The sequence below is a fragment of the Schistocerca nitens genome, chromosome 8 (assembly GCF_023898315.1).
Source record: "Schistocerca nitens isolate TAMUIC-IGC-003100 chromosome 8, iqSchNite1.1, whole genome shotgun sequence".
Lineage (NCBI taxonomy): Eukaryota > Metazoa > Arthropoda > Insecta > Orthoptera > Acrididae > Schistocerca > Schistocerca nitens.
The window spans coordinates 153,451,539-153,465,937 of record NC_064621.1 but is presented as its reverse complement, the minus strand read 5'-3'; the positions used below and the strand labels follow the sequence as shown (position 1 = coordinate 153,465,937).

Below are 14,399 nucleotides of genomic sequence, written 5' to 3'. Positions count from 1 at the left end.
CAGGCGGATTAGCCCCGTGAGCGGAATAGCCCGCTGGGCCCTAATTGGAGTAGCGACTGAGAGAAATAGCTGCAAACGTTAACAGCCAGTGCAGACTTTAATTTTTTTTCAGTAATTAGTGTAGACATAGGAGCGAGAGCGGCTCACCTTTGAGACGATGGTGTAGATTAGACCGCAGGTGGAGATGATGCCCAGCACGATGATGAAGCGGCCCACGTCTCGGTCGAAGCGGAAGTCGGCTGGCGGCGGGTACAGGATGGACCGCACCAGCTCGCCCTTGGCCGTCAGGTAGCCCGTCCGCAGGACCAGCGCCCTGGCAGAGCCGCCCTTCTGCCCTCGCGACTGCATCACCTGCCGCCAAACATCCCCGTCCGTCACAGCTCGTCCGGCTCAACAAGATTACAGTTACTTTCATTATGGACTCCATTGTGAGAACAGCACCTGTTAACTAAAATAAAAAATACATATAATTCTGCGTCTGCCACAAAAACGTTACTTCATTCGCTACGCGTTTCGGCTGTTAAACTATCATCATCAGATAGAAGGCGTTTTTAACGTAGCTGTTCTTACAAGGGAAGTGCGTCACCTCGAACGCTCGATCTTTCTGAGACTATTAACCTTGAGTGCAATACAGATATTAGCTACTACCTCTCACCCCTCCTCCCGCCCCCCTCTCTACCACCTTCATCAATTTTAACGTCTACCTAAACTTTACAATGAGAAAGAATTTTGTTTGAACACGTATTTTTAAAATGACGAGAGATAAACAATATTTAGATCTTTTAGGTGTTTTAATAAACCATGAACTAATGAATCAGTCGGTTATTTGTAACAATCTTTTTCAAAAAAATGGTTCAAATGGCTCTGAGCACTACGGGACTTAACATCTGTGGTCATCAGTCCCCTAGAACTGAGAACTACTTAAACCTAACTAACCTAAGGACATCACACACATCCATGCCCGAGGCAGGATTCGAATCTGCGACCGTAACAGTCGCGCGGTTCCGGACTGAGCGCCTAGAACCGCTAGACCATCGCGGCCGGCTAATCTTTTTCTATAGAATCATGAAGCAATTCTCAGTGTATCGCAATTGCTATGCATCTCCGCATGCCAGGCATACACGGTAGACTACTACCTCTCCTGGGTGATATGAATCGACTTCATTTACTTCCGGTGCGATGGACGTGAAAGAATTATGGGCAAATTTTAAACACATTGTAAATCACGCACTGGACAAGTATGTGCCGAAAAAATGGGTTACGGACGGAAAAGACTCACCGTGGTTTAACAGCGCAATTCGGAGAATGCTCAGGAAGCAAAGACGGTTGCACTCGTGGTACAAGAAAGATCGGGAGAATGAGGACAGGCAAAAGTTAGTAGAGAATGGTGCTGCTGTAGAAAGAGGTATTCAACCACTACCACCGTCGCACCTTAGCAAAAGATCTTGCTGCAAACCCAAGGAAATTCTGGTCTTACGTAAAATCGGTAAGCGGGTCGAAGGCTTCCATCCAGTCACTCGCTGATCAGTCTGGCCTGGCAACGGAAGACAGCAAAACAAAAGCTGAAATTTTAAATTTAGAATTTGAGAAATCTTTCACGTAGGAGGATCGTACAAACATACCGCCGTTTGAGTCTCGTACAGATTCCCGTATGGAGGACATAGTGACAGCTGAATGGGTTGAAAATAAATAAATCGCCAGGTCCTGATGGGATTCCAATTCGGTTTTACAGAGAGTACTCTACTGCATTGGCTCCTTACTTAGCTTGCATTTATCGCGAATCTCTTGCACAACGTAAAGTCCCGAGCTACTAGAAAAAAGCGACGGTGACGCCTGTATATAACAAGGGTAGAAGGACGTATCCTCAAAATTACAGACCAATATCCTTAACATCGGTTTGTTGCAGGATTCTCGAACATATTGTCAGTTCGAATATAATGAATTTCCTTGAGACAGAGAAGTTGCTGTCCATGCATCAGCACGGCTTTAGAAAGCATCGCTCCTGCGAAACGCAACTCGCCCTTTTTTCACATGATATCTTGCGAACCATGGATGAAGGGTATCAGACGGATGCCATATTCCTTGACTTCCGGAAAGCGTTTGACTCGGTGCCCGACTGCAGACTCCTAACTAAGGTACGAGCATATGGGATTGGTTCCCAAGTATGTGAGTGGCTCGAAGACTTCTTAAGTAATAGAACCCAGTACGTTGTCGTCGATGGTGAGTGTTCATCGGGGGTGAGGGTATCATCTGGAGTGCCCCACGGAAGTGTGGTAGGTCCGCTGTTGTTTTCTATCTACATAAATGATCTTATGGATAGGGTGGATAGCAATGTGCCGCTGTTTGCTGATGATGCTGTGGTGTACGGGAAGGTGTCATCGTTGAGTGACTGTAGGAGGATACAAGATGACTTGGACAGGATTTGTGATTGGTGTAAAAAATGGCAGCTAACTCTAAATATAGATGAATAGGAAAAAGAATCCTGTAATGTTTGAATTCTCCATTAGTAGTGTAGCGCTTGACACAGTCACGTCGATTAAATATTTGGGCGTAACATTGCAGAGCGATATGAAGTGGGACAAGCATGTAATGGCAGTTGTGGGGAAGGCGGATAGTCGTCTTCGGTTCATTGGTAGAATTTTGGGAAGATGTGGTTCATCTGTAAAGGAGACCGCTTATAAAACACTAATACGATCTATCTTGAGTACTACTCGAGCGTTTGGGATCCCAATCAGGTCGGATTGAGGGAGGACATAGAAGCAATTCAGAGGCGGGCTGCTAGATTTGTTACTGGTAGGTTTGATCATCACGCGAATGTTACGGAAATGCTTCAGGAACTCGGGTGGGAGTCTCTAGAGGAAAGGAGGCGTTCTTTTCGTGAATCGCTACTGAGGAAACTTAGAGAACCAGCATTTGAGGATGACTGCAGTACAATTTACTGCCGCCAACTTACATTTCGCGGAAAGACCACAAAGATAAGATAAGAGAGATTAGGGCTCGTACAGAGGCATATAGGCAGTCATTTTTCCCTCGTTCTGTTTGGGAGTGGAACAGGAAGAGAAGATGCTAGTTGTGGTACGAGGTACCCTCCGCCACGCACCGTATGGTGGACTGCGGAGTGTGGATGTAGATGTAGATACACGTTAAGAGCTCTCGCCATATAACTCAGGAAGCTGTCTACAAGTCTAGTCCCGCACGGCTCGGGCTGTTTCCCTCGTGGCTTCACTTAGCTTCCACGGCGTTCGGCGGCGCCAACCTCGCCGATAGGCAGCTTGCCTATCGTGGCAGAGAGCTCTGTAGTCTGGGCGCCACTTTCTTGGGCCATGGCACATGCTCACTCAGCACCACACTTCTTCTAAGGGCCGGCCGAAGTGGCCGTGCGGTTAAAGGCGCTGCAGTCTGGAACCGCAAGACCGCTACGGTCGCAGGTTCGAATCCTGCCTCGGACATGGATGTTTGTGATGTCCTTAGGTTAGTTAGGTTTAACTAGTTCTAAGTTCTAGGAGACTAATGACCTCAGCAGTTGAGTCCCATAGTGCTCAGAGCCATTTGAACCATTTCTTCTAAGGGAAGCTACCGGAGTACACTGCGGCCATCCCCACCAGCCCATCTCCTTCAGTATGCTGATGACACAGCTCTTCTCGTCTTTTTCCCTACAGTCCACAAATCTCAAAGATTCCACCAAATCCACCTCAGTCAGTTTTCCTCCTAGGGTAATCAAGGGCTGCTCAATATCAACCCCTCAAATACCCAGACAATAATTGAAGAATGAATCATCTGCACTTTCCACCTGCATGACTTCTACATGACATTTTCTGACATCCTATACAGTTAACTAACACACTAAAATATCTTAGACCAACCCTCGACCGGTAACTAATGTGGAAACCTCACCTACCAACCGTCCAACAGAAATCCCACAATAGACTAAAAGTACTAAAGCTACCAACACACCGAAATTGGGGATTAAACCCCTCCACTATTCTCCACACCTACAAACCTGATCTTCTGCTGTGTGAATGTTGCATGGGTCTCCACCCCACCAAAGTTCTGTAAGTATCTCCAAATCGTCCAACGCCATGTAACCTGTCTTGCTTTCTGAATTCATTTACCTTCCCCTACATGAATCCCTTACAACGTTATCAAATTCCCACCCCTCCTCACCCACATAGAACTCCTCCGCATCTCCTATACCATCTGCAAACTAGATTCCAATAACTCCATTGTCTCCTCTCACATCACAAACCGTGGTATGCTGCTGCACGCTGACAAACACATTCTTCCATACCTACAACTACACATACCCCAAATCCCGTTTCAACTCAGCTTCAAATAATCCTGTCTCCCAGACAACGAAATCGGCCCCGGTGTTTACTCCTCCTACCAAATTTAACTATTCCCCACCTGTCCCACTCCACATCAGGGCCCCTCTCTCCTTTCCTCTCTCCATCCATCCCTACCTCTTTCCTCCACACACACCACACTACTCCTCATTCTAACTGTTTCCCATTGACTGTATCACACCTATCCACCTCACCTCCGAACTATCCTATCCATAGTTTCCCTACCTAATAACCCCTACCTCTTTACCCACATCCGTCAACCCTATGGGACATATTCTCTCCTCCCACGACACTTATCTCCTAATGCATCCTTCAGATTCTAAGTGAAAGTGCAGTGCTTCAGTGTTTTTTATCGGAAAAATTTCACATATCTGTGGTGTGTTTTCAAAATGAATATATTTTCGTTTTTAGTTCTGTCTTTGAGTTTTAATTTAAGGTAGAAAAACAACCACAATTTTTGCACTCTTTATATATTTTCTAATTCGCTCGGCTGAAGAGCCGAATATTGTATTTCTGACAGCCCATTCCCCCCCCCCCCCCCATATGGGGCGACAGCGATGAAATAACATTAAAGGAAATAAATACACTGTGGACAGGACGGAGGCTGATGCCGTAACTGCCGGTACGTTGACTCGCATCATTCGCAGCAAGACGTCGCCTCAACCATGGCAACGTGTTCTCATTTTTGCTGTTCTGAAACCAGGAAAAAATATAGCCAATCCTAAGGACAGTCGCTCTATTAGCCTACTCCCTTTCTGATCAATGTGGAAATGTCGTGTGGCTAGGGCCTCCCGTCGGGTAGACCGTTCGCCTGGTGCAGGTCTTTCGATTTGACGCCACTTCGGCGACCTGCGCGTCGATGGGGATGAAATGATGATGCTTAGGACAACACAACACCCAGTCCCTGAGCGGAGAAAATTTTCGAACCCGGGCCCTTAGAATTGACAGTCTGTCACGCTGACCACTCAGCTACCGGGGCGGACTCTGATCAATGTATCTGAACGAATCCTCCTGCTACAGATCTCTCAGAAAATTACAGAAGATGGTTTTCTTCCTCCGGAACAGCTTGGATTCAGAGAAGGACACTGAAACGCCCCCCAACTCCTTCGAGAGGCTGAAGTAAATACTGGGTGCCCTCTTTCTGGATGTAAAGCGAGCGTTTCACAGCGTTTGGCTCTCAGGCCTACTATAAAAACTTTTCGCCTTTGGCTTTCACGGTCACTACCTTCAGCTGATGGAAAGTTATCTCCGGGATTGGGAGTTCATAGTCCAGACGGATTAGGCCACTTGTACCATCCGACCTAACGGAGAAGGGGTCCCGCAAGGATCTGTCCTTGGGCCTGTCCTCTATTCGCTCTACACCTTTGACCTACCCAGAATGCTTCAAGTTACTTGGGCGGCTTACACAACGACACCATGCTCCTCACGAGAAGTCGCTGACCACCACTCATACACTGACACTTGCAGGTCGCGTGTTCAGACCTAGAGGACTGGGCAGCGTAATGGAGGACAGGCAACAATAGGAGTAACAGCCAAGACGTCGTTGAGTGATACCGCAACTGCAGCTCTTTGGCGAACTTATACAATAGTCTGATGACGCAAAGTACCTCACCTGGCAGAACCACGTGCGCGATGTTAAACGGAAGGCGCAGCAATGACTCGGAGCAGTCTTCCCACTCCTGCATGAAGGACCCACTTTGTCGGTCGACTGTGGCCTCATACTCTTCCGGGCTGGTGTCCGGCCCTCCAGCGGACGTCGTGCTACGGAGGCTATATGGTGTACCTCGGTGGTTTCCAGCACAATCTCTTCACGACGCACTACAAGAAACAGAGGTCCTTCCTCGCTTCCAACATTACGCCCGCAAGACGTATGAAAAGACAGGGGAATCCCTTATTCATCCGCCAACTTGACCGACAAAATGACGACAGGGACCGCTTTCGGAGACTCGTGGCCTTCCTAATGATAGACAGTAAGGCCACCTCTCTGTGACCGAGATAGGTGGCGCAGTGGTTAGCAAACTGGACTCGCATTCGGGAGGACGACGGTTCAATCCCGCGTCCGGCCATCCGTTAGGTTTTCCGTGATTTCCCTAAATCGCTCCAGGCAAATGCCGGGATGGTTCCTTTGAAAGAGCAGGGCCGACTTCCTTCCCTAATCCCATGAGACCGATGACCTCGCTGTTTGGTCTCTTCCCCCAAACAACCCTAACCCCTCTCTGTGAGCCTGCAGTCCCTGTCACTATCACTCACGAAACGACACATCAATACACTGAAGCAAAAAATGAATAATACGCACTGCTGTCGCAGTAAATGCGCAAGGGTAAACACTGCCTTACGTCCTACACGCCCAGGAAGGAAAGACAGTGACAACGCGTGCGCTGCGGGCAGTTACGTCTCCGGGGTTCACGCCTATCGCATCAGCAGCTCACCAAACGGAGTCATCACCCTCACCGGAAACACCTGTCGTTGACGCCACGCAGCACCGCCGTCCACCGCTTCCAGGTGCCACGCCACGCCCCAGATCGTCCCACCGGTAGCCATCGTAGTCGTGCTACGCCGCCGACACCCGTAGACACCCGATGTCCCGGAAGTACCGTCATCCTCAACTTCACACTCCGAGTTCCAGGTTGGTTACTACCGTCAATCATCCTCAGCTCTGGCTTTGACATCTACCACGACTCATGGACTTCATCGTGTAGGAGCTTCCCGAGCAACGCCTAGCAGAGACATTTCTGTTTATACTTCAGTTGTGTGGACGCTCATCTTCGGACACCGTATTTGAGTTCTGTTCTTATATCGATAATGCAGTCCGCCCCAGGTAGCTGAGTGAGCCGGCACGGTAGCTCAGCGTGTTCGGTCGGAGGGCTAGCTGCCCTCTGTAATTAAAAAACTGAGTTAATGGATCAACAACAAACTGAAACGGGTGTCTTTCGACGTCCGCCCAGAGCAGATACAACGAACGAAAACGAACAAAATGAGATTTTTTAAAAAAAGTGGTCAGCGCGACAGAATGTCAATCCTAAGGGCCCGGGTTCGATTCCCGGCTGGGTCGGAGATTTTCTCCGCTCAGGAACTGGGTGTTGTCCTAATCATCATCATTTCATCCTCATCGACGCGCAAGTCGCCGAAGTGGCGTCAAATCGAAAGACTGTCACCCGGCGAACGGTCTACCCGATGGGAGTCCCTAGTCACACGATTTTTTTAAATCGATAATGCACATTTTTACTGCAAAGAACGTATCTCACTTCTTCCAATTACATATACCGGCTATAAGCAATTGTTCCACAAGGTACTTGCTCTGCACCATACGTGTCCCTAGCGACACTTAATTCACCCAAACCTTGCAGCCTCCATTTAAAATCAGTCAAATTAAAATAGGTGCGCAATACGCATTGTTTGTAAATCACTTGATTGCTAGACTCTTGCTTCTGACCTGGCAGAAGCTAGAAGATATCAGCCCGTCAATGCTATGTGTCTGACCACCATCACTATCACCACTACCACTGCTACTACTACAAATAATAATAATAATAATAATAATACAGCATTGTAGTAGAATTACTATTGTCTTGTGCTGTCAATTAGATCGTTCATCTCTTCAAATGGCTCTGAGCACTATGCGACTTAACTTCTGAGGTCATCAGTCACCTAGAACTTAGAACTAATTAAACCTAACTAACCTAAGGACATCCCACACATCCATGCCAGAGGCAGGATTCGAACCTGTGACCGTAGCGGTCGCTCGGTTCCAGACTGTAGCGCCTAGAACCGCGCGTCCACTCCGGCCGGCTTCATCTCTTCCGATGTGAATAATGAAGCAGTTACTGGTCCAATGCAGAAACTACCTACAACTCTTTGAAGACATTTTCATGAGATATTTAAGTATATGTAATGTACACTGAGGTGTCAAAAGTCATGGGGTAGAGATATGATGTACAGATGACAGTAGTATCGTGTACATGGGGTATAAAAGAAAGTACATTGGCGTGTTCAAATGGTTCAAATGGCTCTGAGCACTATGGGACTCAACTTCTGAGGTCATTAGTCCCCTAGAACTTAGAACTACTTAAACCTAACTAACCTAAGGACATCACACACATCCATGCCCGAGGCAGGATTCGAACCTGCGACCGTAGCGGTCCCGCGGTTCCAGACTGCAGCGCCTAGAACCGCACGGCCACTTCGGCCGGCTACATTGGCGGGGTTTTCATTTGTACTCAGACAATTCATGTGAAAGGTTCCGACGTGACTGTGGCCGCATGACCGTAATTAATTGACTTTTGATTACGGAATAATACTTGAAGCCAGACGCCTGGGACATTACATTTCGAAAATCGTTAGGAAATTCAATATTCCAAGATCCACAGTGTCAAGAGTGTGTCGAGAATACGAAATTTCAGGCATTACCTCTCGCCGCAGACAATGCAGTGGCCGACGGCCTTTATTTAACGACCGAGTGCAGTGGCTTTTGGGTAGAGTTGTCAGTGTTAATTGACAAGCAACACTGTATGGTATAACCGTAGAAATCATTATGGGACGTAGACGAACTTATCCATTAGACAATGGACTGAAATTTGTCCTTAATGGGCTATGGCAGCAGACGACCGACTCTAGTGCCTTTGCCGGCCGCGGTGGTCTCGCGGTTCTAGGCGCGCAGTCAGGAACCGTGCGACTGCTACGGTCGCAGGTTCGAATCCTGCCTCGGGCATGGATGTGTGTGATGTCCTTAGGTTAGTTAGGTTTAAGTAGTTCTAAGTTCTAGGGGACTGATGACCACTGCAGTTGAGTCCCATAGTGCTCAGAGCCATTTGAACCATTTTTTTCTAGTGCCTTTGCTAACGGCACGACATCGGCTGCAGCGCCTCTCTTGGGTTGATGACCATATCGATCGGGCCGGAGACTACCTGGAAATCGTGGCCTAGTCAGAAGAGTCCCAATTTCAGTTGGTAAGAAATGATGAAATGGTTCTAGTGTGGCGAAAACCCCACGAAGCCAAGGACTCAAGTTGTCAACAAGGCTCTGTGCAAGCTGGTTGAGGCTCCATAATGATTTGGGCTGTGTTTACACGGAATGGACTGGGTCGTCTGGTCCCACTGAACCGATCATTGACTGATAATAGCCACGTTCGGCTACTTGGAGAACATTTACAGCCATTCATGGACTTCATGTACGCAAACAACGTTGGAATTTCTATGGATGACAATGTGCCACCTCACCGACGCACAGTTGTTCGCAGCTGGTTCGATGAACATTTTGGACGATTCGAGCGAATGATTTGGTCACCCAGATCGCCCGACATGAATGCTATCGACCATTTATGGGACATAATCGAGAGGTCAGCTCGTGCGCAAAATCCTTCACCGGCAACACTTTTGCGATTACGGATGACGGTAGAGGCAGCATGCCTCAGTGTTTCTGCAAGGGAATTCCATCGACTTGTAGAGTCCATGCCACGTCGAACAGCTCCACTATGCCGGACGAAATGAGGTCCGGCACGGTGTTAGGAGGTATCCAATGACTTTTGTCAGCTCACTGTGTTAATCGTGTGAAAGGTTCGTCTCCGTAGCTGCTCGGTGACTGGGTGCTGTGATGTCCTCATCATCATTTCATCATCGGCGTGCAAGTCGTCGAGAAGTGGCGTCAAATAAAAAGTCTTACACTAGGCGGCGAACAACCGCAGATGCCGTCTCGCAGCCAACTGTACAGGATGGCGGGTATGGGCAGGCGGTGGGCGTTATGGAATAACAGAGTAATTTTTAAAGAAAGGTCATTTATTGGCTAAAGCATGTTGAAAGGGGATACATAGGCCTAGGGAGGTGAGGGTGAGCCAGAGCTTACAATTTGGCGAACATTGTTCGCGAAGCTACCGAAAGTGGTTGTCTGCCAAAACTAAGTCCACAGTGCCGCAGCACCGGGAGAAGCGGGAGATGTTCAATGCTACAGGGCCACATCCGACTCGCGGGTGAGCAAGAATACAAGAGAGCGGGCCCGGCGACGGGCGGCCGGGTATATTCGACGCACCACGCGACTTCCTCCACCCTGATTGGTCAGGACCGAGCAAACCGTGCGGGCGGCATGGAACTTTCCAGAGCGTTGCCTGCTAAGCGACGCCTGGGGCGGCGTTACCTCGTAAGCACATGAGAGAAGCGCGTGATCAAGGTGCCCTTCCTCGGTGCTGACTTCCTGTTACTAGACCGTGGGACGAAAGAATTTACAGGCAGCTAACACTGCCAGCGGTGGCTTGGCCGCAATGGAAAAATGAAGTTACCGTTTAGGTGCTCATATAATAAAGTAAAATCCCCTATTGTCTGGCTCATCCTTTACACAACAACGCCATACGATCATTTCATCTTGGGAAATACACAGAAACGGAACGTAGCAGTATTATATGAATCGCAGCATCGACTCTTTAGTGTTCATCGCGGACTTTGCAAGCACGTAGCATCAGCTATTTAATGTTCAACATAGGCTTGGTCTGCGGTACATTGCGATGGAAATATGCTCAAATGCGAAGTTCGAAGATACCTATTTGCTGCGTTGATTGGCAGGTGGTAATGACCATGGCGTTGAACATCTGTATCGAAAGAGATTTACAGAAGTGCGGTGTCCCTGCAGCAAGACGTTTATTCCAATTTATGGTCGTCTAAACGAGAATGGGACGTTTAAACCTACCACTCGCGACTAGGGGGTGCGTAGAAAATCGGGGACAGCTCAACTGGAGGAGAAACTTCTTCGTGCAATTGTCGACAAACCTACCATCAGCGTAGGACAAGTAGCTGCAACAAGTAATGTTGACCACATGACTGTCTTGAGAGTGCTACATGAGAAGGTGCTACACCTGTACCTTGTACAGCGTGTGCAGGCACTATAAGCAGCTGATTTTTGTGCACAAGTACACTTCTGCGAATGTTTCATTCAACAATGCGTCAGCCCTCACTTTACTGCAAATGTGTTGTTTGCAGATGAGGCTACGTTTCAGCGTGATCAGATTGTAAATTGTCACAGTCAGCATGTATTAGCTATCGAGAATCCTCACGAGATTATCGAATCACGTCATCAACAAATTTTTTCTGTCAACGTACGGGCCTGGATTGTTGGTGACTCTCCCTTCCTTATATTGTTCCACTCATGCTCAGCCCCTTCCTTATATTCTTCCACTCATGCTCAGCGGAGGAACTTACGATGCCTTTAAGAGAACACTCTACCTGTTCTGCTAGAGTATGTGCCTTTAAGTGTACGATAAAGCATGTACTTCATGCACGATGGAGCTCCTCCTTGTTCCAGTGTTAATGTTAGTAGGTTTCTAAACAACAAATTCCGTGATGGATAGATAGGTAGAGGTGGACGAATTCTTTGCCTTCCACGCTCTCCGAACCAAGACACACTAGACTTTGATTTATGGGGACTTTTGAAACGCCTTGTGTACGAACCCCGGTAAGTGATGTACAGAGTTTCCGTGCCCGTGTTGTGGAAATCCATGAAATAATACGCAGTTCTTCAGGAACACATCAGCGCATCAGGGATTCAATGCGACTGCGGGTTGATGCATGTATCCTTGCTAACGGAGCGTATTTGGAACATTTAATGTAGGAAAGTGTTTCATACTATGCTGACTCGTTCTTTTCGTGTGAGTTTCCAGATATTAATGTGTTGAATAATTGTATGGTGGCATGGTCTCCTGACCTTCATTTGTACATACTCCGTCCTCACATTCAAGACGCCTCATTCGAACCAAAACTCGATAAGGTAGAGTCAGTTTTGTATGACTATAATATTTTTCGTTCGTTTAATGTTTTTCTTACACTAACTAGCAATACTTCAATACCCAAGTATTCCACTAGTTACGTAAGAATATAGAATATTTTTGTGTCTTTTCCTTACAGGGGATGACGCCAGAAGATATTTGTTGCTGAATGTTTTCCAAGCAGTTCTTGTTGGTACATTAGGAGCGTCTGCCTGACTTCTGTAGTAGTATGAGGTGGAAATTGTTTCTTGCAGGAGCCAAAGGGTACTTGTTGGATCAATCCACTGCGCAACTTCACAAAATAAAACCCACACACTCAAAGAGTTGTGGAAACTGAGCTCTAACATGGAAATGGAATAATGTCCAAATAGAATATTTTATTCCTCTGTGAGGGAGGAATGTTTCCTGATAGCTTGGTCATACCTTTTTGTTACACCCTGTGTGTTTAAGGCATAAATTTATTTTTACTTTTTATTTTCTATTATTATTGTACTACATTTCTATGCTTATTCGACAGTGTCTCTCCCTCACGCAAGGAACAGTCCGTCCCCGTAACTGAGTGGTCAGAGCGACGAAATGTCAATCCTAGGGGCACAGGTTAGATTCCCCGCTGGGTCGGAGATTTTCTTTGCTCAGGAACTGGGTGTTATGTTGTCCTAATCATCCTCGTTTCATCCCCATCGACGCGCAAGTCGCCGAAGTGGCGTCAAATCGACAGACTTGCACACGGCGAACGGTGTACCCGACTGGAGGCCGTAGCCACACGACATTTCCATCTACGCAAAGAACGTGAAAAGGTCTACGTATGTTACAACGCCTCTCAGTTTCAACTCATAGCTGGGTGACATGGTTCCAGTCTCTAGCGGTTGTATCCTGTGCCCGTTATTGTAGAGTTTCACTGAACTGTGACGCGATCAAAGAGAACGTCATCTGGCACAGATCCAGCAATCTTCCGTCTCCACTTGCAGCAGTAAGCTCCATTGCCAGCTTGCCCTAAAACGAGGAAAATATCGCAGAGATTGTCGCTTTCGTTGGGGTATGAAGTGGAATATGGTGACAACATAAATCGCGCGTGCGTGACGTGAGCGACTGGCGTGTAGTGTAGTTACCTCTGTCCCGCAGAAGAGCGTGTGGTTGCTGTCCTCTCGGGCGTTGTAGTAGCCGCCGGCGGTCTTGGGCAGCGGCGTCTTCGTCACGGGAACGCTCTCACCTGGAAAAAAAATAGTGTTTCGTGTTCATGTCTCATCTCAAGTCTGTCGACAGTCAGTATGTAAACAATGTCTGTCTGCGTAAACACATTGAAGGAAAAAAATAGTACACCCTTTTAGAGGTTTCGAATTCACTCAAGATTTATCGTTAGAGCAGTGCGTATGGGTTACATGAAATGATTATGTTTACAGCCCAATAGCACAAGTGGTTCTGAGATAGCCGGCGACCCATGCTGAAACTCGCATAATACACTCCTGGAAATTGAAATAAGAACACCGTGAATTCATTGTCCCAGGAAGGGGAAACTTTATTGACACATTCCTGGGGTCAGATACATCACATGATCACACTGACAGAACCACAGGCACATAGACACAGGCAACAGAGCATGCACAATGTCGGCACTAGTACAGTGTATATCCACCTTTCGCAGCAATGCAGGCTGCTATTCTCCCATGGAGACGATCGTAGAGATGCTGGATGTAGTCCTGTGGAACGGTTTGCCATGCCATTTCCACCTGGCGCCTCAGTTGGATCAGCGTTCGTGCTGGACGTGCAGACCGCGTGAGACGACGCTTCATCCAGTCCCAAACATGCTCAATGGGGGACAGATCCGGAGATCTTGCTGGCCAGGGTAGTTGACACGTTGGGTGGCACGGGATACATGCGGACGTGCATTGCCCTGTTGGAACAGCAAGTTCCCTTGCCGGTCTAGGAATGGTAGAACGATGGGTTCGATGACGGTTTGGATGTACCGTGCACTATTCAGTGTCCCCTCGACGATCACCAGTGGTGTACGGCCAGTGTAGGAGATCGCTCCCCACACCATGATGCCGGGTGTTGGCCCTGTGTGCCTCGGTCGTATGCAGTCCTGATTGTGGCGCTCACCTGCACGGCGCCAAACACGCATACGACCATCATTGGCACCAAGGCAGAAGCGACTCTCATCGCTGAAGACGACACGTCTCCATTCGTCCCTCCATTCACGCCTGTCGCGACACCACTGGAGGCGGGCTGCACGATGTTGGGGCATGAGCGGAAGACGGCCTAACGGTGTGCGGGACCGTAGCCCAGCTTCATGGAGACGGTTGCGAATGGTCCTC

The 14,399-nt window shown here is 48.0% G+C and overlaps 1 protein-coding gene across 1 annotated transcript in view; it reads right to left on the bottom strand.

Moving 5' to 3' along the window:
• Positions 1-14,399, bottom strand: part of LOC126198677 (polyamine-transporting ATPase 13A3-like) — a 452,249-nt gene that overhangs the window by 91,086 nt on the left and 346,764 nt on the right. The window contains exons 9-10 of the mRNA XM_049935173.1: positions 13,197-13,297; positions 148-351 (exon numbers count right to left, since the gene is read on the bottom strand). Of these exons, the coding sequence (XP_049791130.1) occupies positions 148-351; positions 13,197-13,297 (305 nt within the window). The remainder of the gene's footprint in view (positions 1-147; positions 352-13,196; positions 13,298-14,399) is intronic.